Source organism: Lactuca virosa, chromosome 1 (genome assembly GCF_052849685.1).
Source record: "Lactuca virosa cultivar CGN04683 chromosome 1, Lactuca_virosa_CGN04683_v6, whole genome shotgun sequence".
Classification (NCBI taxonomy): Eukaryota; Viridiplantae; Streptophyta; class Magnoliopsida; order Asterales; family Asteraceae; genus Lactuca; species Lactuca virosa.
Window position 1 is genome coordinate 21,265,374 of NC_136426.1, and position 24,080 is coordinate 21,289,453.

The 24,080-nt window shown below is 30.5% G+C and overlaps 2 protein-coding genes and 1 long non-coding RNA gene across 12 annotated transcripts; 2 read left to right on the plus strand and 1 right to left on the minus strand.

The window, feature by feature from the left end:
- Positions 1–2,410: 2,410 nt before the first annotated feature.
- LOC145112632 (vesicle-associated protein 1-1-like) lies at positions 2,411–4,486 on the minus strand. 10 transcript variants are annotated; one of them, XR_013711477.1, is made up of 5 exons: positions 3,819–4,486; positions 3,566–3,579; positions 3,296–3,373; positions 2,926–3,190; positions 2,411–2,595 (listed from the first exon to the last, which is right to left on the minus strand). XR_013711477.1 is itself a non-coding variant. In XM_079049745.1 (5 exons), the coding sequence occupies exons 1-4, from the start codon at positions 3,611–3,613 to the stop codon at positions 2,936–2,938; spliced, it is 297 nt and encodes a 98-aa protein (XP_078905871.1). In that variant the 5' UTR covers positions 3,614–4,486; the 3' UTR covers positions 2,411–2,595; positions 2,926–2,935. The 10 variants fall into 10 exon arrangements, 4 of the variants coding, with proteins under 4 accessions (XP_078905871.1, XP_078906241.1, XP_078905100.1 ...); XM_079049745.1 differs by having other exon boundaries at positions 2,926–2,986; positions 3,075–3,190; positions 3,292–3,373; positions 3,566–4,486; XM_079048974.1 differs by lacking the exon at positions 2,411–2,595 and adding an exon at positions 2,602–2,891 and having other exon boundaries at positions 3,075–3,190; positions 3,292–3,373; positions 3,566–4,047; positions 4,142–4,486.
- A 1,305-nt stretch (positions 4,487–5,791) lies between these two features.
- LOC145111948 (uncharacterized) lies at positions 5,792–6,385 on the plus strand. The gene is made up of 4 exons (XM_079048185.1): positions 5,792–5,941; positions 6,025–6,136; positions 6,227–6,334; positions 6,366–6,385. The coding sequence occupies exons 1-4, from the start codon at positions 5,867–5,869 to the stop codon at positions 6,383–6,385; spliced, it is 315 nt and encodes a 104-aa protein (XP_078904311.1). The 5' UTR covers positions 5,792–5,866.
- Positions 6,386–6,920: 535 nt separating this feature from the next.
- On the plus strand, positions 6,921–8,292 carry LOC145103997 (uncharacterized). Its single transcript, XR_013706976.1, has 3 exons — positions 6,921–7,040; positions 7,128–7,232; positions 7,972–8,292. It is a non-coding gene; the product is annotated as an uncharacterized LOC145103997 (long non-coding RNA).
- The last annotated feature ends 15,788 nt before the right edge of the window (positions 8,293–24,080 follow it).

Here is a 24,080-nt window from a genome sequence, read left to right on the forward strand (position 1 = left end):
CTAAAAGTGACAACCATGTCAAACTTGGTGTGTCTTTCATTGACTTAGCCCATGGACTAATTTGTAAACAAAATGAAATGATTAGGAGAATAACCGGTCTCTTAATAGTTGACTAAGTTCTAGTTGTAAATGGTGGTCATACTGAAAGGTTATGAAATAATGGGGTTTAATTTGTCAATTCATCAAACTATAGACATAAACCAACTCTTCTTTTCCCTATATTGGAGAGAACATGGTTTTAAGAGAGAATAAGTAAGCTCCTAACGAGATTTTAAAGGCATTTGGAGCGTAGAATAAATATTTCAAATAAATTAAAGAGGAAAAGTTATGTATTTGATCATTTTAGCATTGGAATGTATATCTACATTATATTTACTCTTAAGTTTTGAGCTAAGGTTTGGGTTAGCACCCAAATCCAAAATTCAAAGTTCAATTGCTTATTTATGTGAGCTTTGGAACCAGACATATGCACTAGATCACCAAGAGATAATTATCCCACCATTAGAATGATTGATTCCACCTCAAATTGTGATTTTGTGGAAATTTTGAACCCTTGTGATTTTGTGGAAATTTGGAACCCTAACTTAATGCAGTGTTGTTTTATTGTTTTAAATCTTAAATAGAGTTTTACTCTAGACTTTAATATTTGTAGTAGATCCAAATTTATGAGTATGGGTTTGGAGATAGATTAGTTGTATATGTATGATTTGATCCTTATATGATTACATTAGATATTATGATGTTGTGAGCTCAATTGAGAATTCAAATACTGATTTGTCATTGGAATTGTACGAAATACTTTGAAATCAAGATACTTCACAAGAGAATATAATCAAATGAAAGTAATGGATGTAAATCTATAAATGTTTGAAGCTTTGTGAAGAACTAAATGATGATCTGAGCTCATAATTATCATATCTGAATTCAAGCCTCACAACTAGCGGTGGAAAATAGGGTCATTATGTCATGTTTTTGTCTGATACGACACAATACGACAATGTTTTATGTAACACGAACAGGATACGACACGATGTCGTGTTTTTTAACTACCACAAAAACAAACCATTTAAAATACGACAAACACGACACGACAAAGATAACATAATATAAAAATTAGTTTATTTAATTAATATATAATCATACATAACACGACAAACACGAAAAACAAATGTTAAATCGTGTCAATTTCGGATTGAATTTTGAACACGAACACGACACGACATCGTGTTTTTTTACACTTGACATGAACACGACACGAACACAAATTTGAATTCTAATTTTGCTTCAATTTCATCATTTGCCACCCCTACTCAAAACTTCCTAGTTGAACTTGGAATCATAAATTAAAGAATGAAATCATGGATTGAAAATGAAAATTGGTCTTTGTTTAGATGCTAATGCATATTTATGAAGACCACAGATGCTCATGTGTATATGAGAAAAATAATTTAGAAATACATATGAAATATTTGGAGATTATGTACTAATAATGAAAGGTTGATGTCTTCTCACTATATTGTGCATGATGCTACTTGTCATTGTAACTCTTGCATTGGTATGCTGGGTTGGGCCCATGTGTATGTTGGGTTGGCCCTTTTGTATGTTGGGTTAGACCCGTTTGTATGTTGGGTTGCACCTGTTTGTATGATGGGTGGGGCCCGATATGAGGGTGGGGCCCAATGTGTGGGCTGGGACAATATTTATGGTATGTGGTATTTTGAGAAACTCACTAAGTTTTATGCCTACGATTTGTGGTTTAAACATTTTTAGGTACTTCCAGTTCCAAAAGGAAGGACCCGACTTGACTGCACAACATCCCCTTATGGGTTTTTCCACTAACTATTATTGTTTTACTCTGATGTTTGAAAGATACATTTTACTATGATTGGTTTTGGAACAAATGGTTGTATGGATCTAATGGTTTAAAAATGAAAATTTTATTGATATGTTTGGGACATTATATAAATAGTGTTATAATCAGTAAAAATTTGTAAGCATGTTGCTATTACAGGTAAAAATTAAAATATACTGCCTATATAGGTAAAATAAGCAAATTCTTTTTTTTAGAACAACATAAGTGAATTGCATGCTATGTATGAGAAATCAGCAACAGAAAAAGAAGCATACCAACATATGGAAATAGGGGCCAATGGACTCTATGTAGTAGAGATCTTTATATAATTATAATAAAATCATATTAATAGGTTGCAACAATTGTTGGGTACCAATCACTATTATTAGCCAACCATTTCATCCAATATAGATTTCCCTGTTCTTTTGTTGAACTACAGAATTCTTCTCTTCGGTCAACATATATATATATATATATATATATATATATATATATATATATATATATATATATATATATATATATATAAAAGACCGTGTCTGGAAATGAAGGAGGAAGTGAATGTAAAAAGTAGATCACAATAAAATATAAAAAATTTAAACATTGAATAAAAGCATATTTGAAGCATAAAAATAAAATTTAATCATTTTGCAAAGCCATAACATGAATAACAAAATTTATAAAGTAGCTCGGAAAATAAACTCTGATAACTTCTCGTTAGATACAACAAATCTTCATGGAACCTACAAAACGTTGATGAATTTTTATGTTAATTACATAAAATAGTTAAAAATACAAATATGCATATTATCCACACCACTAGACGGAATGGAATGAGTAATTACATTCCATAATCATGTTTGGTTGACCTCTAAGAAAGGTATAAATTTTCATATGAATTTTTTAATATTATATGCAAGTACAATGTTGAATCATATTCATTCATGAATGGGTTATTCCATTCCATCAGGTAAAAGATAAAAGGTTTTTCTTTATTCAAACGGAGTGAACCATTCCATTTCATCATACCAAACACAACCTGAAACACCAAAAAACCATTTAAAAAAACTCACAAAAGTACAGTCATTTGTGTATTTGAATTTGCATTCCTCCACTTGATTCCCAGAGTCCTTGCTAAACCGTTGCAAAATAAATGTACAACTTTCAATTCCATTCATGGAATCAATAGTTTGAACACAATCTGATTAAGTTACATAATTACCAATTCCGGAGTAGTATCTTTAGGGGAAATTCCAAGACTTGCAACTACACTCAGAAGCAAAAACTTGTCCTTGCAGTGTATATCAGGAGGTGCCTCCTTTTGAGCTTGCATTGTCACTATAAACATATCATAGTCAGTTTATCTTAAACATTTGATAATTATGTAGGCAAATGATAAGAAAAGCTTTTATATATAAAGTAAAAGGGTAAACATAAACCTACAACATTACAAGAGGAGTAAGGCAACACAACGCCAGCGTTAGGACGAACATAATACTTATTTGGATTTGTAGTTTTCACCTGAAATTTCATAAAATAAAGAAAAATAAGAATATAATATTGATAGTTTATATGTCTTTGAATTTAAATTGGTTCTTGAGATGGTTGTAGGTGCTCAGTGAGAGTAGTTTCAACTCTGATGATAATATGCTGTGAATATGGTCAATAAGTTGTTACATAATTGAACTTTATGGAAAAGACTAAATTACACACCTTCCGGAACCAAGCTAATATACCAAAGCGCAAAATAGAAGAGTCCATCAGTATTGTTACAAGCAATACACATGTCGTATTTCCTCTATTTCAAAATTTATGAAGTGCAGTACAAAAAATTTCATCATAGTAGATACTCAAACCCAATTTAGTGGCATATGGGAGCGATGCTATGTTGTTATCCTTCACAGATGTTCTTATGTGAAGAAGTTTGAACAAAATAAAATAAAAGCAGAAGGAGGACATTACTGACCTGAATGTTATTGACTTACTGCTTTTGTCGATGATATTGATTTTGTCAATGATCGATTGTAGTGCATTGATTGTTGGTTCCAAAATCCAAAACAGAAAAAAAAAAAATAGGGTTCAGATTGACAAATCCATTAGGAAACACCCTCAGACCTTGATCGCCACTTGAACCCTTAGGCCTTGGTTGCCACTTGAAGCGTAGCTTTCCCCGTCAGAAAAGATAGAAGAGAAACCTGGAGAAGACAACGATGGGCGACAGAAAATTGGTTCACAAACCTACATAGAGAAGAAGAATTTGGAGCGATGCAGGGGAAGAAGTGTGAAAACCATCTATTAGTAGAGATGGAGGCGCTCATCCCTTTTAGCCGGTGAGAGGTTGTTGTTTTATGGTTGGAGAGGTCAATGACAATATTTGGGGAAGAAGATGAGGGTAAACGCCTACGACGAAAGGTAATGGAAGTCAACGTCTGCTTCGTGACATATAGGTTCGATTGCTTTGATGGAAAGGAGTTCAGGTAGATGGAAAAATAAGGACGATTCAATGGCGGTGAGAAACAAGAGGCGGTAATGTGTGGAAGAAGTAGATTGGTTGAGATCGATGGTTGGAAAGAAAGTCGATGAGTGTGTGTATCTTTAGCCTAAGTCGATGAACAGTACCCGACGAAAGGTAATAGCATATGATTTCAGATAAATGACAACTATTATGTACATCTCTAAATATTATTAAAAGAGAACCTTAAATTCTCCACTTAAGAAATCAGGGCCGATCAATGCATTTCAATCCTATATTATACACCCTTAGATCATTTGTTGACATCATCTTCCTTAGAACCAAAACCCCGTTGCGTAATGTTCCCTTCCGTTCGTCATTTACTCTCTGTCTCTTCTTCCTATCTAACGTTAAGAAACCTAGGAAAAACATTCGCTTCTACTTCTTTGTCTAAATCTTGTAGACCGATCACTCCGTTTTGTCCTCCAATGTGGAAGAACTGGAACTTGCAGATACCCAATTCAGGGGTTTCGAAGAATGGTGTTCAATCCGTTCAAGCATTTGCGACTTCATTAAGGTAAGTTATCTTCAATTGGTCTGCGAATTTCTCGGAATTTAATCGATTCGAACTCTTTCATTGACATTTTTTGTAATTTTGACATAGATTTTTTAGGGTTCTTTCCAATCCCACCTTTATCACATTCCAATACTTTTCAGAGAACAATGATTCATATGTTCATTTGTTTCCTTATAGATCAAAGAATGAAACACGATTCGACGAGAATGAAAGCACATTGGAAAGTTACCGTTTTCATATTTGATAAGAACTTGTCAGATAACTGGAAAACCAAGACAATGATGAAGATGATTGGAGTCGGTAATGATTTGGTATGCTCTTCCAGGGTTTCTTCCATCCCTCACGCTTCTCTTGAATCCAATTCCAGAATCGATCGATGAATTTTCTGTAATTTGCTTCCTCTTTGAACTCCGAAAGAGTAATCTGCCTGTTCTTTGTTCCTTTTTATTGTTTTTACATTTTCGGTACCCTCAATTGATGTTTTATTTCATTCAGTCCCTGGACTTGTGTATCTTGATCAGATGTGTAGAAAAAAAAACCCCAAATTTCGACAAAAATTGCAAAATACATAATTACTTGATGATTACTTGATGATTTTACTACAATTTTGTTAGCCAATGCTCAATCTACCATTTTAATATGTAATTTGTCGATATATAGGCCAAGTGAAGTGCTTAATCTCTAAAGCTGAGCCTCAGTTTGCTGTTAAGTTTAACATGATTACCCTTGAAGTGTTTCATCAAATCTTCGGTTTTCTCAAATTATATAAAATATAAACTGTTAAAAGCTAACTTAATAACTTTCTTGTTTGAATAACTTTCTTGTTTGAACTGGAACTTGTATATACAAACATTTTCATGCTACATGATAAATGAATTTAAAGAAACAATAAAACCTTTTACTTTTATTATAGGTGCTTCACTTGCTGTGGCTGTGGATGCTGTCAGAAAAGGTGCAGCTGCATAAGGCATGACAATTAGAGACTATGTTTGGCGTGGACATGATCCCACATCTTAGTAGGACTGGACCTGCACTTGACCTTTTTAAAGCTAAATTGGAGGTAATGCTATTAATTTGAATACCTTTTTAACTTCACACAAATCTTATTTCTTCCATTCTTTTCATTTTTTTTTATAAATACAGGCTGTTATGGATGAAGCAAGATCTCAACAAGCTGCATCCATGACTGAATTTCATTGGCTAGGGCATAGATTTCCAATATCAAATGCCAAAACTCGCGTTTCCATTTTGAAAGGTTAGTTATCATTTATCAGTTATCAGTTATCAGTCTTTAGTGCTTCCGAGGGTATGTCTAATTCTTCGATTTCCCGATTTACCCTTTCAGCTAAGGAATTGGAGAAGGAGATTAATTATCGAAAGGAAGGTGATCTTCCATCTGAGAAAAGACTTGCTGTTTTTGACAAAATCTTTGTTGCATATCATGAAGCCGGAAGCTCCATTCGTAATGACTTCGATGATTTGAGTGGACTTGATAAAGCTATAGGTGATGTATTAGGGCAACGTACCATTGAACGCAACCAACTGTTGGTTAGTATTGCAAAGAGTAAACTTAGCAAGACACGTGATGAAAAAAATGAAAAAGTTACAAAACCTGAAGAACTTGTGAGGTTGTATGATCTTCTTTTACAGGTAATCATTCATTTAATGTCTTTAAATGATAATTGTTTTGTTGCTATTGTTATATATGTTTTATTTTGTTGTTAATTTCAGAATACAGCAGATCTTTCTGACTTGTTGAGTTCTGGAAGAGACAGAAAAGAGGAAGAAGTTGCATTATATGAAGAATGTGAACTCAAAAGTTTGATCTTCCGAGCAGAAAGGTTTGCATAACATTTGATTTTGTAATATTATAATGTTTTTGGAAGGAGTGGAATCTGTCAAAGGAATTGCAACCAAACACAGACACAAAAACAAACACGCCATGGAATGGAATCATGAATTCCAATTCCGGGCAAACCAAACACCTCTTTATATTCATCAAGATTTTTATTTCTCCTTTTTTTTCCAAGTGTTTTTTCTTGGGTAAATCTTATAGTTCAGCTGGGAAGAGGACAAAAGCATATTCTTTGTTTTCTCTTGCGCGTTCTCTCTCTGAAAAAGCCCTAAAGAAAGTTCAAAGTGTGGCTACACATGATAAGGTGTTTACCCTTTTTCTAGCCTCTAACTTCAAACTAAATAAAACTTATTAATAAAATGATGTCTATTTTTTTTATTAATAATAATAGGCAATGGTGAAAGAATTGGAGAAAAGATATAAAGATTGCAGATCCAACAGCTGTATTGAACATGCAATGGGGATTATGGAACATGAGAAAGCTCCTAATGATTAGGTGAATTTTAGTAACTTTGGCAAAGTTTGGTCTTAGAATCACAAAATGTGATTAGGGGAATTTTATTAATTTTGGCAAAGTTTCAGTCTGAAATTACAAAATACGATTAGGGGGGTTTTAGTAATCCTGGCAAAGTTTCGGTCTGAAATCACAAAATACGATGAGGGGCATTTTAGTAATTTTGTCGAAGTTTCAGTTTAAAATTACAAAATATGACAAGGGGCATTTTAGTTGGTGTTTTCTGCAAGGTTTCAGTCTGAAATGACAAAATGTGAAGTATGGGCATTTTAGTAATTTGGCAAAAGTTTCGGTCTAAACTTACATGTGACGAATTAAAATTTTCATAGTTTATATCTCATATTTTGTAAATATATTAGACATGGTATATTGATATTATTTTCGATATCATACCACATTTATGAAAATATTATATATTTATTATATTTTTTCCTTATTCTACAAGTTTTTCAAATTTATAGTTTTTTATATGGTAATTATTATCTTAAATTAGGTATGATTTTATCTATTTTTTTACTTATATTTGACATGGTATATTGATATTATTTTGGATATCATACCATATATAAAACATATTTTAAGTATGGAAATGATATTACATTCCAAAATCTTTATGTCATATCAGCATTAACCAAATTTATATTTCCCTATAAATATAGTGTCTACGATTTTTCATTACAAATCAAAGTTCTCTCTAACTAATTATCCCCTTTCATTGCAGATAATAGTATTCCATGGCACCTAACAATGCAGATCAGGTCGTCTTTGATAAGGTTGCTGAAATCAACGCATCCAAAGAGTCTTGGAACATACGTGTTAAAGTCGTCATGCTTTGGAAGCCGACCTATATAAACAATCCTAATATGGTCGCAAGCCTAGACATGATTTTAATTGACCAGGAAGTACTGTTTTTACACACTTTATTTTTTAGATTGTCAAATTCTTATGTTATTTCTATTCAAAAAATTTTAAATTCGATTTCTGTTATGCTTTTTCACTTCTATTCATATAATTTTAATAATCAACTTTATTATTTTTAATAATAAACTTTAGTCTATGTAATGAAATCTCTTATTATTCATTTCTTTTTTTATCAATCTGATAAATTTACAATTAATCAAAATCTTGTGATTTTGGTTCCTGATCCCTTCACTGGAATTTATTCTATGTAATGAAATCTGTTATATAGCTTTATTAGTTTTAATAATCAATTAAATGTGTCGGTTTCTTCTTATTATTAATTGTGTTAGGTCATATAGTCAGCCGATCACATTGTTTGGATACCTGTAACTTTGTTTCTTTTAAACGATAAAACAAAATAGGTTGGTTTTTCTTAACAAAATTAATAAAAATAAAATGTTTTTTTTGTGTATAATGAGATAATAGGTTGGACTTTACTGAATATTTCCTGGAAGAAAAATATGGATGTTTATCGATTTCAGTTCTTCTCTTTTATTTCTATGTTATTAAATTTGTTGATACTTTATCTTTATATTTTATTTCTATTTTATTTAATTTTAATTAACAATATTATTTTTTTCTATTTTTAATACTTTTTTTTACACTTTTTTATCTTTCATTGTCAACTACAGGGAAGTAGAATACAAGCAACAATAAAAAAAAAAATCTTATTCCTGTATTTGAATCCCTATTCGATGAAGGAGCTGTCCGGTAGATCAGTAACTTCGTTATGGCTAGCAATGAAAGCGAATACATGCTTGTTCCTCATAAACATAAAATCAATTTCTACAAAACCACAAAAGTTCGTGTATCCACTGATTTTGTTGATACAGTAGATCCTTATCATTTTATCTCTTTCCCAGATTTGCTAGCCAGGAACTTTGACACTCGTGTTGCATTTGGTATGCTATGTTATTAGTTTAACTTATTTCTATACTTCAATTTTTAATGTAATACACATTTGGATTATTATTACTGATTTATTACATTTTTTCACATAGATTTTCTAGGTGAAGTTGTGTCAACTGATCCCATGCGAGTCATTGTTGAGTATGGAAGAGAGAAAAGGTTAATGAATCTGGTTGCTCAGGATTTAAGGTACACATTCGTATTATATTCCAGTTCAAAACGATGGATGTTTTCATGGGGATTAAAATCTTATCTGATTTGGGTTGGAAGTTTAGATGACAGAGTTGCAGCCATGGGGAAAATAAATACAAAAGGTTTTACAAGCCTGCAGATTCTAATAATAGGAAAAGCAAAGGAAAATTAAGGAATAATTGGAATTGGGTTAAAAAGATGATAATTAGAGTTAATTGGCACTATTCTGATCATGTCGAGATAAGGAAAATGAGGGTTGAGAATGATAATGATGTTTCTTTTGTCAATTAGATTAAAGGGTATTATGGTCAATTTCTGATTTTTTTTCTTTCCGATTATGTTGTATCACCTGCTTTTGCTCAACAACTTGAATATCGGATTTATGGGGAATCATCCTGATAATTTTTAGAAGTTTCGATGGGCTTGTCAATTTTTTATTCACAACAGCAAGTTCGAATTGTAATGAATAGGGGTATTTTAGTCTTTTTTATGAACGGAATACTATGTATGTGATTTTTATTAGACCATATACAAAAAATTATGGGTTTTCCGGCTTGGATTTCGTAAAGGGGAATGACAAATTTTTTTTATCAGTGACAATTCTACCTCTTGGTTTGGATGGTATTTTTGGAAGATTTTGGTGGGTTCCCTATTCCTGGGTTTTATTGGTGTTTCTGGGATTCTTTTGACAGAAACACTGCTTGTGATGATAGCATGGAGACCAAGATTGGGTTATCTTTTTATCATTGTTATTGGCTATTGAATCAGGGGCATTTTGGTCAAAATGGTTTTGGAAATTGGTTTAGTTTCGTGTTCTTATATTGCTCATGGTATTTTAATGATCAAGAGAGAAACTAATTTCTTGAAATCAAGGCTGTTTGGTTCAAGTGTAGTCAAAGTTATTACTGGGTTATTTGGTTTTATTTGACGAAACAACAATTTTGGTATTTTCTTTTATGGAGGAGTTTTAAGTTAAAGATTGGTTGCCTATCTTTTGGAATCAATAAAGGAATTGACTGTAAATGGTGTTTGAGTAATTTTTCCTATAAAATTACTATGCATTTCGGTTTTATCCGGAATTTCATTAGGTTCTTACCTTTTGATATAACTTGAAGTGTGCATGTATACTATTTTTTTTCTTTCATCTGAAGTAATAAATTTCTTCTATATATATTTTTGTTAGACAACATATTTCTTGAGTAAATAAATTAAAAAAAAAATGATGGAATGATAGATAGATTGTACACATCAAAACTTTAAATGTTAAATAATGCAAATTGTAAAAGAGACGTAAATAAGAAGAAAAAAAGAAACCGAATTATGAAATACAACTAATAATTTGGAGTATTAATTATGCTTACACATTTAATAAATTAAAAAAGAAACACAATTGACAAAAAAAAACGACGCAATTGGCAATTGGTAAGTTAAATAGCAGTTTGTATATGAGCTTATGTAATGTATATTAACTTATGTAAGGGTGCTGATACTTCCACTTATTGGCAATTGGTAAGTTAAATAGCAGTTTGTATATTAAGTTATTAACTTATGTAATGTATATTAACTTATGTAAGGGTGCAGATATTTTCACTTAGTGTTTTTATTAATCCACTTGATAAAATTGTATTTTTCCTTTTATGCACTTTAAAAACCTTTGAAACATAGTCATAAAAAGCCTTGATTTCATCCCTTATATATTATATAGATTTTGTATAGGTTTTTTTATTTAAATTTTTACACTTTTAATTTGTTATCCCATGTCCTTGATTTTGTTTTCACAACCTACCCTTATTTTTTTTGTTCTACTTTTTATTTTAATTTTATTTATATATATTATCAAAATAAAGTATATATAAATAACAAAAATAATTAAAATTTTGAAACAATTTTAAATAAAAAACATACAAATATGACATCAACACCAAACTGAAACTGATAGAGTATTATTGCAATCAGTTAAAGATTTTTGTTTAATTTATTAAGTGTCATACCATACACTAATAAAAACAATTTTATTTATTATTAAAGTACATTGTTGTCATTATAGCAACATACTTTCATTTAGTGGTTGATTATAACATTATACTTTCATGTGTATGTGTTTTGTTGTAAAATGACAGAATACTTGCAAATCTATGTTGTGTTTAGCATGAAAACGGTGCTGGAACATGCAATAAGTACCAAAAATGCAATTTTTTTTATACCGACAAATTTTCAGTTGCAATCTTTGGAATGTTTGTAGGTATTCTTTTTTTAAATAGTGCATATAAACAAAAATTACAACATATATATTTTTTTTCCAGTTTTCTAACAAAATTGACAAACTCTATGTTTGCGGGTAAAATGACCAAAACGGTTGTCAAAACCTATAGGCAGAAAAAAGTCCATAAGAGAAATAAAATTCCAAAAAAATGTCCTAATTGGCAATTGCTACTTTTCTTTTAAAAAAAAACACTTAAAATGACACATTTCTTTATCTACAAAAAATGACCAATTTGCAACTTTTCTATTTGTTTTTGAGAAAAGGACCAAAAAAACACTTTATTTCAAGATTTTTTAAAGTAGGTTACTATTTTTGACAGATTTTAAAGTTGGAAAATCTGTTAAATAGCATCCTACTTTGTGATTGTGCAGTTTCACATGTATTTACCATTTTCCAATTTTACATTTCTTTGCCATTTTCCATTTTTACTGTTTTTCACTTATGTTTTCATTTTCATTATGATAAGGATGAAGAGGGTATTCACATATTTTACGCATATGAGAGATAGAGAGCAAGTTACCCCACCTTTTGAGTGAGAAATATTGTTACTCTTTTTCTCTTCACAAAAGTCCCGATCTCAGTCCAATAACGCTTGTAAAACTATCATTGCTTGATGTACACGCCACCAAAGAAATATTATTGCAAGATATGTGTTTTTTTACATGTGTATTTTTGTTCATTTTTTCAGATTTACTTATATGTGACGAGGAAAGTCGTCAAACCAATAAAACAAAAAATATTGTCTACAAAGAGGCCTTTCAACAATTATAGATAATCAGATATTTCGTTTTATTTTTTAGACATTATAATAATCAATAACACGAAGTCCATTTATGTTACTTTATCTTTTTTTATGCGTTTCTCCGCGTTTAACGTGGGTCATAATCTAGTACATTAAAAAAGAGAAATTAAATATTCACCTACATTTTCTTCCTACAAATGCTCCTACATAACTTAAATGGTAACATGTATCAAATTTAATAAAAATAATAATATTTTAATATATTTATATGACACATGTCAATATTTAAGATGGGTAGAAGGATATGTAGGAAGAAATGTTGGAGAATTTTTACTTTCTCTTAAAAAAAAATACAGAACTTACTAAAATCAATAGCCAACAATAGATCAAGCATTGAAACAATAACTATAAATTTAACCATATAAGAGTTCAAGTAACTAACTTTTTTTTGAACAACCAAATGTTATTAAAACTAGCAAGATGCTAGTAAAATGAACAAGTTACAAGGTCATATTACGAGTAGAAATAGCTAGACATGGGTTATACAACCAACCAAACCAATTAACTTTGTACTTGTTTCTCTTTTTTAAAATCTAAAAAATGATTGAGAGATAATTTTGTCAATAAGCTTACAAAGACATATTACTGAGTGGAAATAGCTAGACATGGGTTATACAACCAACCAAACCAATTAACTTTGTACTTGTTTCTTCTATTAAAAACCCAAAAAATGATTGAGCGATAATTTTGTCAAAAAACTTCAACTTCTTTGGTTTTACCGTTTCGAAAACTAAGTTATCTTGAAAGCACCACAACACCCACAAGGAAATGATAACAACCGCATCAAAAACATTTCTTTGAACCATATTAAAATTAATCATTCGAGCACTTTATGAAATCTTCAATTATAAAACGACTAACCATCCAAACCCCACCTTATAATGACCCAAGTTCAAACTTCCTTTCCAATATGACACAAAAATAATGATTGGTCATTTTCATTTGTAGTATTTGACTTTAGGGGTGTTGCATAAGATACTTTGTTCTAAGTTTTTGTTTTATGTTATCTTTGACACGATATATCTATCTTATTTTTTAAGGTTTTAATGTGTCATGTTTTAGTAACTTAAAAAATAACTTATAAACTATTTTTTTAAAGCTACTCAAAATAGTTTTTTAACAAACTTATTATTTTTTTTAAGAATTTTTTGATTATACCCTTTATTACTATAATTCAACTGATTGATCAAAAAAGTTTATTAACCTTTCGATTCATATCAAAGCATAAGTTTTTATACCGTAGTGACATATAATAATTATACAATTTCTTAAAATTAGATGCATTAAACATCTCACTTATAATTCTCATAATATCATCATCACTATATAAACCTTAATACAACTAAAACATTTAGTTTAAATAAAATTTCAATAACATAAAATATAAATACCAACATATTATTTTCACACTTAATTGATTTATTACAAAATTTATAGTAATATAATATAGATTTTGAAAGTTAAATCAAAATAAAATGGATTGTGATACCGTCGCAATATTTTTATATGATGCATTCGTTTTTCTTTAAACCTTTTGTATTTAAAGCAATACATTAAATTGAAAAATGAAAAAAAAAATATAACTATTTATCTACAAACATTCAAAAAAATTCTTACATTTTGTTTATATGTAGAAAAAACACATATATTTTCAGTTACATTTTGAGATTTATCAAAATATCTTTTCTTTAAGAAGTTAGCGACTTGTTTGTGATATGATATTTATCTTGTTTGTTTTAGGTTGACATAGAAAAAATAAATAAATAACGTCATTTATTTTTGTTTGAGTAAATGGTCGTTGAGTAAACCATTTTTCTTTAATGTTTTATCTTAGACAAAAGACAACATTAATTATTTTTGGTTTATGTGAAAGGTAACTAAAAATATAATGGTTTATCTACATATAAACAAAATATAAGGGTTTCTCTAAACGATGATAGATAAATGATTGTGTTTTTCTGCATTTTAACTAAATTGTTTATTATTTCTTCAACTTAAACATAAATATTTGGAAAATTGCCATTTCATATTTATTTTAGTTTAATGAAATATATTATGTATTAATTTTATAATATAAATCATTTTTATACATGTATTTTTATATAATTTGATATTTTTTAGATAGCTTTTTAACTAATTATTTTACCAAATATAATTTTTTTATCAACTAATTTTTCAATTAGCAATTATATTTTTTAGATAGCTTTAAATTGATTTCTTTATTATAGAATTTTAATTTTTTATATTTGTGCTCTACTGTAATTTATTTAAAAAAAATCTATCCGATTATAATAATATCATTAACATACAAAATAATTCACTTTAGTTGAATTTTGTAAACCAAGTCTCCTAAATAATTTTTTTTCTAAAATACAATAATTAGGTAAACTCTTTAAAGTGAAATGTATTAACAATTCAAAAGTTAAAACGTAAAAGTAAACAATAACAATACATAAATAAATAAAAATATATAGATATTCTTCATATATAACCCTTATACTATAATGATTCGTTTACCATTTAAAGAATTAGTAAAGATAATTATTGAAAATTTATTTTGTAATGTCAAATAATGATTAAATTCACAACCTATGTATAAACATCCTCTCAACCTTTTCTAATAGTTTCTTGTGATTAATAATAATAATAATAATAATAATAATTAATATAACAATAATAATAATAATAATAATAATAATAATAATGATGATGTAAGCCAAAACTCAAAACAAAAAAAATATAGAATTATAATGTATGTACCGTTGGGGAGTAGAGATATGTAGAGTGATGGTGGAGAACCATTTATGAATCGTGTAAGTTCATTCTCCAAACTAATGTTTCCATCATATGTCTGTGTTACAGAAAATCGAGTCTAGGAAAATCCAAAGGACATTTGTATATCTAAGCACAAAAACACAAACCAAATCGTCAGAGAATTCTGAGTTCGTTCAAGAAGAAAAAGAGCTGAGAAGGGTTCTATATACGACTGAAAAGAGGAGCCATATATATGAATGACATATTAGGTTTAATCTTCTAAATTAGTTAGGGAAATCAACGGGACCATTGCTAGGGGTACTGCCCCTAGGACCCTGCAAGGGAGCGTGGCCCCCTGACCCCCGTCTTTCTGTCGTACCGGATTATAATTCGATTTTATATATGCATGCAATCCGCATTCACCAAACATATAATATAAAGTACAAACAATAAGCTTTTTAGATCACATGTTAATTCCACTTATACAAAATTATCACCGATATATACACACATTTTTTTTTTTTATACTAGTAGTCAATGCCTAAAAAGTAAAAACTGAGACATTTGGATGTATGTATGTTTAAACTAATAATTAGTTTCATACGATTTAAAATTATATAAATAATTATAAAATAATAAACTAAACCTACTAATTTAATCCTTACTATCCGGTTTTTTTTTCTTCACAACAATGTTTCCTCGGTCAATGGATCGATCAGTTACTTAAGAAAACAAAATTTGTCAAACACTTAGAAAACTTATTTTTTAGTACAATGTCAAACAATAGAAACACATCCAAACACTACCCTTTACATATACATTCTACTATTTTATTATATATATACTTGTCTGAACCACACATGCAAACACCCCTATATATTAAGCAAGAGGTCAAAAGTTCAAACCCAATTTTAAGTATGTTTTGTAAATAAGCAACAGTGTTTCAATACGCGTAACATGCAAATAATGTCATTACTACTTTAATTTGTTTTTAATCTTGAAATGACAGGGTCGCTTTCTCCCCAATTGCTTCATCTTCACTCGTAACTCTTTCCCTTAAATATCACGACTTTAAGAATCATGGGGTCCAAATGTCGAGTAGTTTTTGGAACTTGTATGTTTGGACCACTCCGAGTCGGACATATGTTCGGCCATGACTAATGTCAAGGAAGTTGGGGACGAGTACACATGGCTTGTCAACTTCTTATTCCCTCCATTTGAGCATACAAAACTTTATGTGGTCCTTTTGGCTAATGGTCCCTTAGGTGGAGGGAGGGACACCCTTGTTGACAAAATAACCTTCAAACACATCCATGCACCTTCCTCCACGAGATAGGACACCACTAAGTTACTTTTGCACATGGTATGTGGTCTCTAAAATATTTTTTTCTAACTAATCTTTTGGTACCTTCTTAATTATTGCTTAGAATAAACATGTAAACTTGGTGAAAATCCATAAGTAAGATATCAGTTTCAAGATTATGTATATGCGTAGATTAGTTTTTATGTTGGTAGCAATCTTTACCCTAATCCCTGGATAGGTTGAGTCGATACGATAAATATTTTATATGGGTTAAAAATGGATTGGGTTGATCTCCAAACACGCTATTGCTCTTTTATAATTTTATAAATTAATAATTTAAATCTTAAGTGTGATTACAAAGATGGTATTAGCGCAATAACAATTTTTTTTTTCCTAATGAATCGATTTAAGAGGTTTTACGTATTTGAATAAACTTTTGGCACTTTCAAGTGATTGACATGTTAATTTATTTTATGTACATGTTTGGTTATTATAATTAGACACATCAAGGATAAAGTGTTGAATTGCCCACTTGGGATAATGTCATAAAAAGCCTTAAGTTTGGCAGAAAATGTCGGTTTTACCCTTCGGTAGATTTTTTGTTCGTTTATACCGCAAACTTGTCATTTTTTTGCCGGTTTTGCCCTTTTTACCTGCAATAGCAGGTTTCCAGGTTACCATGAATTATTTTTTGCGAAAAAACCCTTAAGTTTACAAATATTTTGCAAAAAAACCCTTAAGATTATAAACATATAAAATATAAATATATATTCAAATTTTGATAAAACTAAATAATTTTTTTTAAAAATTAAATGTCAAAAGTTTATATCAAAACTAATATAAGTTTTATTGAACTTATATTATGAAACTAAAATTGAAACATATTTTTAGCTTTACATACGGTAAATTTTATATTGGTTTGATATAAACCTTTTATATTTAAATTTTAAAAAAGTTACATAGTTTTATTAAAATTTGAATATATTTCTTAATTAATACTTCAACTTTTCAAAGCAAAATTAAAAAACGGCTGATAGTTAATAATTAAGTATGCTAAAATAGTTAAACATATGAATAATATGACATCAATTACATTCAATTAATTTTATTAAAAGGAAAAAAAAATATTTTATATGTTTAAAAGGTTTGTATTTCAGAAATAATAATGTATCATATTTTTTATATGTTAAAATACATAATAATATTATCATATATTTTTTATAAAAATATTATAAACATTTTAAACATAAAAAATAAACATAATCATTTTAAACATATAAAATATAAATATATTTGTCTAATTTATTATATAAATATATTTACTTTTATAAAAAAATATGATAGTTTATTATTTCTAAAATACAAACATTTTAAACATATAAAATATTTTTATTTTCCTTTTTAAAAAATTAATTGAATGTAACTAATGTCATATTATTCATATGTTTAACTGTTTTAACATAGTTAATTATTAGCTAACAGACGTTTTTTTAATGTTTCTTTGAAAAATTTAAGTATTAATTAATAAATATATTCAAATTTTGATAAAACTAGGTAACTTTTTTAAAATTTAAGTATAAAAACTTTATATCGAACCAATATAAAATTTACCGTACGTAAAGCTAAAAATATGTTTCAGTAGAAAACTATTTAGTTTTTTATCAAATTTTGAATATATATTTATAATTTATATGTTTATAATCTTAAGGGTTTTTTTGCAAAATATTTGTAAGCTTAAGGGTTTTTTCGCAAAAAAATAATTCATGGTAACCTGGAAACCTGCTATTGCAGGTAAAAAGGGCAAAACCGACAAAAAAATGACAAGTTTGCGGTATAAACGAACAAAAAATCTGCCGAAGGGTAAAACCGACATTTTCTACCAAACTTAAGGCTTTTTATGACATTATCCCTTGCCCACTTAAGTCAAGTGTGATCGAGCCATTGAGGTACAGTATCGTCAGGTACTGAGAACTTTTGTTTCTTCTTTTCTTTTTTGTATTTATGATTCTTTCTTTTGTTTTACATGCTAATTAATAATTTAAATAATACATGAACCACGTACTAATGTTAACTAGAATCATCAACGCCCAATTCGGCACAGAGCGTTTTGGAGCGTTTAAGAGCTTCTAGCTTCTAGCGTTTGACAAAACGTTCCGTTTAAAACAAAAAACTTCGTTTGACACTACAAGCTTCTAGCGTTTAGTTTAATCAAAACGCTCCAAATTCAAATGCTACTTCATGTAGCGTTTAACAAAACGCTACAAGCTACAAGCTACCCGCTACCTGCTACCAGCTAATTTTGCCGAACACGCCCCTTGTTAGCTAGCTTTAGTAGTTATTTTGAGTTTAAAATTGATGTAATCAATTTATGTCAATTTAGAAAGACATCTTGTGGTTTGTTTTGATTAATTTAGGTTATATTTTTTACAAATTGCATAAAATTCTAAAAAATTTTAATACCTTAATTAGGTGCCTTGAATTGCACAGTTAACCAACATACTTTTATGTCTTCTACATGTCCTAGTTTAAAATGAGGGCCAACCCAAATCATTTTGGGGTTAATAATCATAATAATAGAAAAAATGAAAGGTGTGATATGACAAAATAACCAATTTTCCAATATTTATCAAAAATCATCATGTATATCACGAATTATTTTTTGTGATTTTCAATATGTGAAGCAAACGTTTCCCACTAGAATTTAAATTTAAAACATTTATCTGTTCTTCTACTTTCATAACCATTATGGTCCCCTATACAAAATTAGCAATGTACATCAGTTTATCAATTGTGCATGTCTCTACAATGTTATTGGAATTTGCATACTATTATACACATTTTCTTCAAGCATGGACCCTGGTCCTTTTCGACAATAGCCACCATTACAACCAGAAGTTTCATTTATGATTTATATAAAGAAAAATAATATCATTTGGATTATTACAAATTATTTATTACAACAACCACATTGTGTTCATTGTTTTATTTGAGCGTTGTTAAATAAAATTATGAAACCTGTGATTGTTTACGTATTTGAATATGTGCATAGATTTTACATAATTAATATAAATGTTTGAAAGAAAATTTGAATAATATTATGTTATTATTTAATATCAAAATAATCATATACGAAGAAGGTTTTTTTTTGGAACAACAAATCTAATTTCACATATGCATCAAATGATTATCAATTCACACATAGTAACAATGTAAAACGGAAATTAGAACACAATCAATTTACGTGGTTCACATGATCAAAATGATCGGTTGCATCTATGGACGAACATAAGATATAAATTTTATTATTTCTCCGGAATGCCTTGTTGATGCATTAGGTTACACCAATTCATAGATATGTATACTAATAAGTTAACATAAAATTTGTTAATAAGGCCAAACCCCAAAACTGTGACAAATCTAGCTAGTGAGACCTTATGCTTGGGCTGCCTAGCTTCTAAATGGTCAAAAGGTATAAGATTACATAAAAAACAAAAAGTTAAAAGTTTTTAAAGGTTATATGAAATAGCTTTGGATTACAATTTTTTTCTTCTTAAATAAAAGTTAAAACTCGTACCGTTAAACAAAACCTTTTTGTTTAATTCGATTTTTTTTATTCCTTAAATGTTAAATGTAAAAACTAAAAACTCTAAAAAGTTTGTTGCCAAACACACCCAAAATATTTGAAATTTCATATAACCGATTTGAGATGTATCCGAAATATCATATAAATGTTTGAATATATCGGAATTCCATTCCTTAATATCGAGCTCCAAAAAGTTAAGGATATTTGCACCGATGAAAGATCACTTTATGAGAAATGATTATACTCCATCCGTAATCTATATTCCCCCACAACAAGTTCAACATGAATAATAGTATCTTCGTCGGCTTGTTATTTCTTTTTTGTTTTTTGTAAAGTGACATGACATATAAATGCCACTATCACTTACAAAAATCCTCTCATTTAGTGAAAACGAATATCAAGCCACATTATTGGACTCATTTATTTTTTATAATACTTAGTTATGTTATTATATTATTTTTATTTAATTATTCTTTAATAATCGTTATTTTATTAATTAAATAACAAATTATAATGTTAATAACAATATTTGAATAAATATTATTAGTTATTAAGATATATTATAGATTAGACAAAACTGCACATATAACTTTGAATTGCAAAACAAGAACCCTAGAGGAGAGAGGCTAATTTCGAAATTAACAAACTAGGGTTTAGGAGTTACATACCTTTCAATTGTTATAGCAAACAATTGATAATCCTCTTGATCTTGATCTTGATCTTCTTGGAAGCTTAGCACCACAAATGTAATGCCTCTAATGGAATCACACCCAAGAACTAGCAAGAAGGAAACTTGGAGGAGAGAGGATGGAGAGAGTATGCAATTTCGGCCTTAGGGTTTCTTCCAAAGAAATCAGTCCACAAAATGTGAGCCAGGAGGCTCCTTAAATAGTTGAGGGAACTAGGGTTTACGGAAAACCCTAGTTATCCTTTGCTTAGGGCCTAAGCAAGACCCAAGGCCTTATCTTGGACCCCTTGGACGAATTCTCTAGGGTTTCCCCTAGGGTTTTCGTCCACCCCCTTCCAAGGGAGTTCTGGATCCTTCCATTCAACTATCAGTTAATTGCAAACTAGTCCCTGCACTTTATAATTAATTCTTTTAACCCCAAAATCAATTCTGATTAATTTCTGGCTAACAATTAATTAAACATAATGATTTCTAATTAATATATTAATCCATTAACATATTAATAAATCATTTATATATATATATATATATATATATATATTAATTTATTAATCTTATAAATTAATATCTCTCCTTTCATAATTTCCTTGTCCAGTTGCTAGGTTAAGGGCAACCCAAAAGGACTGTGCTGCTATCAATTCAAGTACATACCAATTATAGTTATGAGCTTAGACACCTAATCCAACAGTCTCCCACTTGGATAAGTCTATAACTATAATTGCTAGTATGCCTTCTAAATTTGACCAGCAAATTGTAGCTTCCAAAAAGCTGCTGCCGAACTCTGACCCAGTCAGTTATGTGTCCTAAGATAAGTGATCATATAACCCTTCGTTCTGCTTGATATCCCCAGACAAAAGACATGGAATGTAATCAATCTCTTTGTCCAGAATCTATGTTTCCCGATTCCTGATTTGTGATGATGAAGGACTTCTAATCGAACACATCAATTTAGTCCTGGCTGGGCCCAACACATAAGTCAACACCAAATCATCGAGGGGCCCACATATATCGCTTTTCCTGTTAGGGCAAAAGGAACGAATAAATGTTGACTCATATGCTTGTATCTTTTACTCATCAAATTATGCATGACAATACGTTTTATAACACCAAGTTACTGATGCGTTTTCGTATCACCAATGCACAACCGACTTGTAAATTACAACTCATATATCTTCGTTTCAAGATTATAAGATATTATCGTCTCAGTATTACTCGTGATGAATTCCATGAAGTAATACTCTGAGCGAGGGTTTATCCAATACTCAAATCTTAATTTCTGAGTACTCATGAACGTTGCAACAATTCTATTGCCATGTCTATCCTTAGACAATCTGCAATCCAATTCATGACAGTCTTAATTCACTACTTACTTCCAAGAGTACGAGCGACTGTGGAGTTTGAATAATCTCATTATTCAGGAAGTAAAACATGCAAAAATGAAACACAATAATAAACAATTGACAAAAGGTAGTAGCCAAACTTATAAATAATACTTTATTATTTAATCACCAAAAGTCAATTACATTTACTTTGTTACAAGTTTCAAAAACTAATCTAACTACTAAAACTAATATCATCTTTCAGTCCTATGCTCCGAGCATGCTGAATATGCTTAGCCCTACTCAGACCCTTTGTGAGAGGATCTGCTGGGTTATCTTCAGATGACACCCTCTTTACTATAAGATGGCCTTCTTCAACTCTATGTCTGATGAAATGGTACTTTCTGTCGATATGTCTGGTCTTACCATGATCTCTCGGTTCCTTTGTCAAGGCAACCGCTCCTTCATTATCGCAGAACAGTTCCATAGGCTCCTGGATGGTTGGAACAACTCCGAGATCCCCGATGAAGTTCCTCAACCAAGCTGCTTCTTTCGACGCTTCACTCGCTGCTATGTACTCTGATTCACAAGTAGAATCAGCCACCGTATCTTGCTTGGAACTTTTCCAAGTAACTGCTCCTCCATTCAGTAAAAATACCCAGCCTGATTGAGAACGGAAGTTATCTCTATCCGTCTGAAAGCTGGCATCACTGTAACCATCTACTCTCAAAGTATCACTGCCACCAAGCACAAGGACCCAGTCCTTTGTCCTTCGCAAATACTTGAGTATATTCTTAACTGCTATCCAATGAGCTCTACCTGGGTTTCCCTGATAGCGACTGACCATGCTCAAAGCAAATGTCACATCAGGGCGAGTACATGTCATAGCGTACATGATCGATCCGACAGCGGAAGCATAAGGTACACGACTCATGTCATCTATTTCAACATCTGTACTCGGGCATTGAGTCTTACTCAATTTTGTATTGCTCTGGATAGGTAGCTCTCCCTTCTTGGAATTTTCCATACTAAACCTCTTTAGTACCTTATCCAAGTATGTGCTCTGACTAAGTCCAATTAGTCTCTTCTTTCTATCTCTCAATATTCTAATCCCAAGAATATAGGCAGCTTCTCCAAGGTCTTTCATGGCAAAACACTTTCCAAGCCAAGACTTAACCTCTTTCAAGGTTGGAACGTCGTTACCAATGAGTAATATGTCATCGACATACAACACCAGAAAAGTTACTATACTCCCACTAGCCTTGATATACACACAAAACTCATTTTCACTTCTAGAGAAACCAAACTCTTTGACTTTCTCATGGAAGCAAAGATTCCAACTGCGAGATGCTTGTTTCAATCCATAAATGGATTTCTCAAGCTTGCACACTCTATTGGGGAACTTTGCATCAACCAAAACCCTCTGGCTGACTCATGTAAACATCTTCAACCAACTTCCCATTAAGGAAAGCAGTTTTGACATCCATCTGCCAGATTTCATAATCATGAAAGGCAGCTATGGCGAGCAATATCCTAATAGATTTAATCTTAGCTACTGGTGAGAAGGTCTCATCATAGTCAACCCCTGGGGTTTGAGTGAAACCTTTTGCAACCAGTCGAGCCTTGAATGTGTGCACATTTCCATCCATGTCTGTCTTCTTCTTGAAGATCCATTTGCACCCAACTGTCTTACGACCTGGTGCACTATCAACCAAATTCCAAACTTGGTTGTCATACATGGACTTAATCTCGCTGTCCATTGCCTCTTTCCACTTGGAAGCCTCTGGGCCTGCCATTGCTTCCTTATAAGTGACTGGTTCATCTAAGTTTACCAGTGTTCTGTCACTTATGAATGTGTCACCATCTGAAGTAATATGAAAACCATACAACTCAGGTGGCACACTCACCCTAGTGGATCTTCTAAGAGGTAATGAGTTATCGATTGGTTCAACAGGAACTGTTTCCTCTGGTTGAGTGCTAGTGTCATCTAAGGTTCCTTCATTGGCTGACTCTTGAATTTCTTCAAGGTCAATAGTGCTCCCACTGTCCTCTTTGAA

Bases quoted from the DNA above. Each gene is read 5' to 3' on its own strand.
- LOC145112632 (XM_079048974.1), bottom strand. From the start codon at position 3,613: ATGGACTCTTCTATTTTGCGCTTTGGTATATTAGCTTGGTTCCGGAAG. The intron at 3,374-3,565 runs GTGTGTAATTTA...ATGAAATTTCAG, and splicing joins TATTAGCTTGGTTCCGGAAG to GTGAAAACTACAAATCCAAA. The intron at 2,892-3,074 runs GTAATTATGTAA...TTGGTGTTTCAG, and splicing joins AAGATACTACTCCGGAATTG to GTTGTGTTTGGTATGATGAA.
- LOC145111948 (XM_079048185.1), top strand. From the start codon at position 5,867: ATGTTTGGCGTGGACATGATCCCACATCTTAGTAGGACTGGACCTGCA. The intron at 5,942-6,024 runs GTAATGCTATTA...TTATAAATACAG, and splicing joins TTTTTAAAGCTAAATTGGAG to GCTGTTATGGATGAAGCAAG. The intron at 6,137-6,226 runs GTTAGTTATCAT...TTACCCTTTCAG, and splicing joins TCGCGTTTCCATTTTGAAAG to CTAAGGAATTGGAGAAGGAG.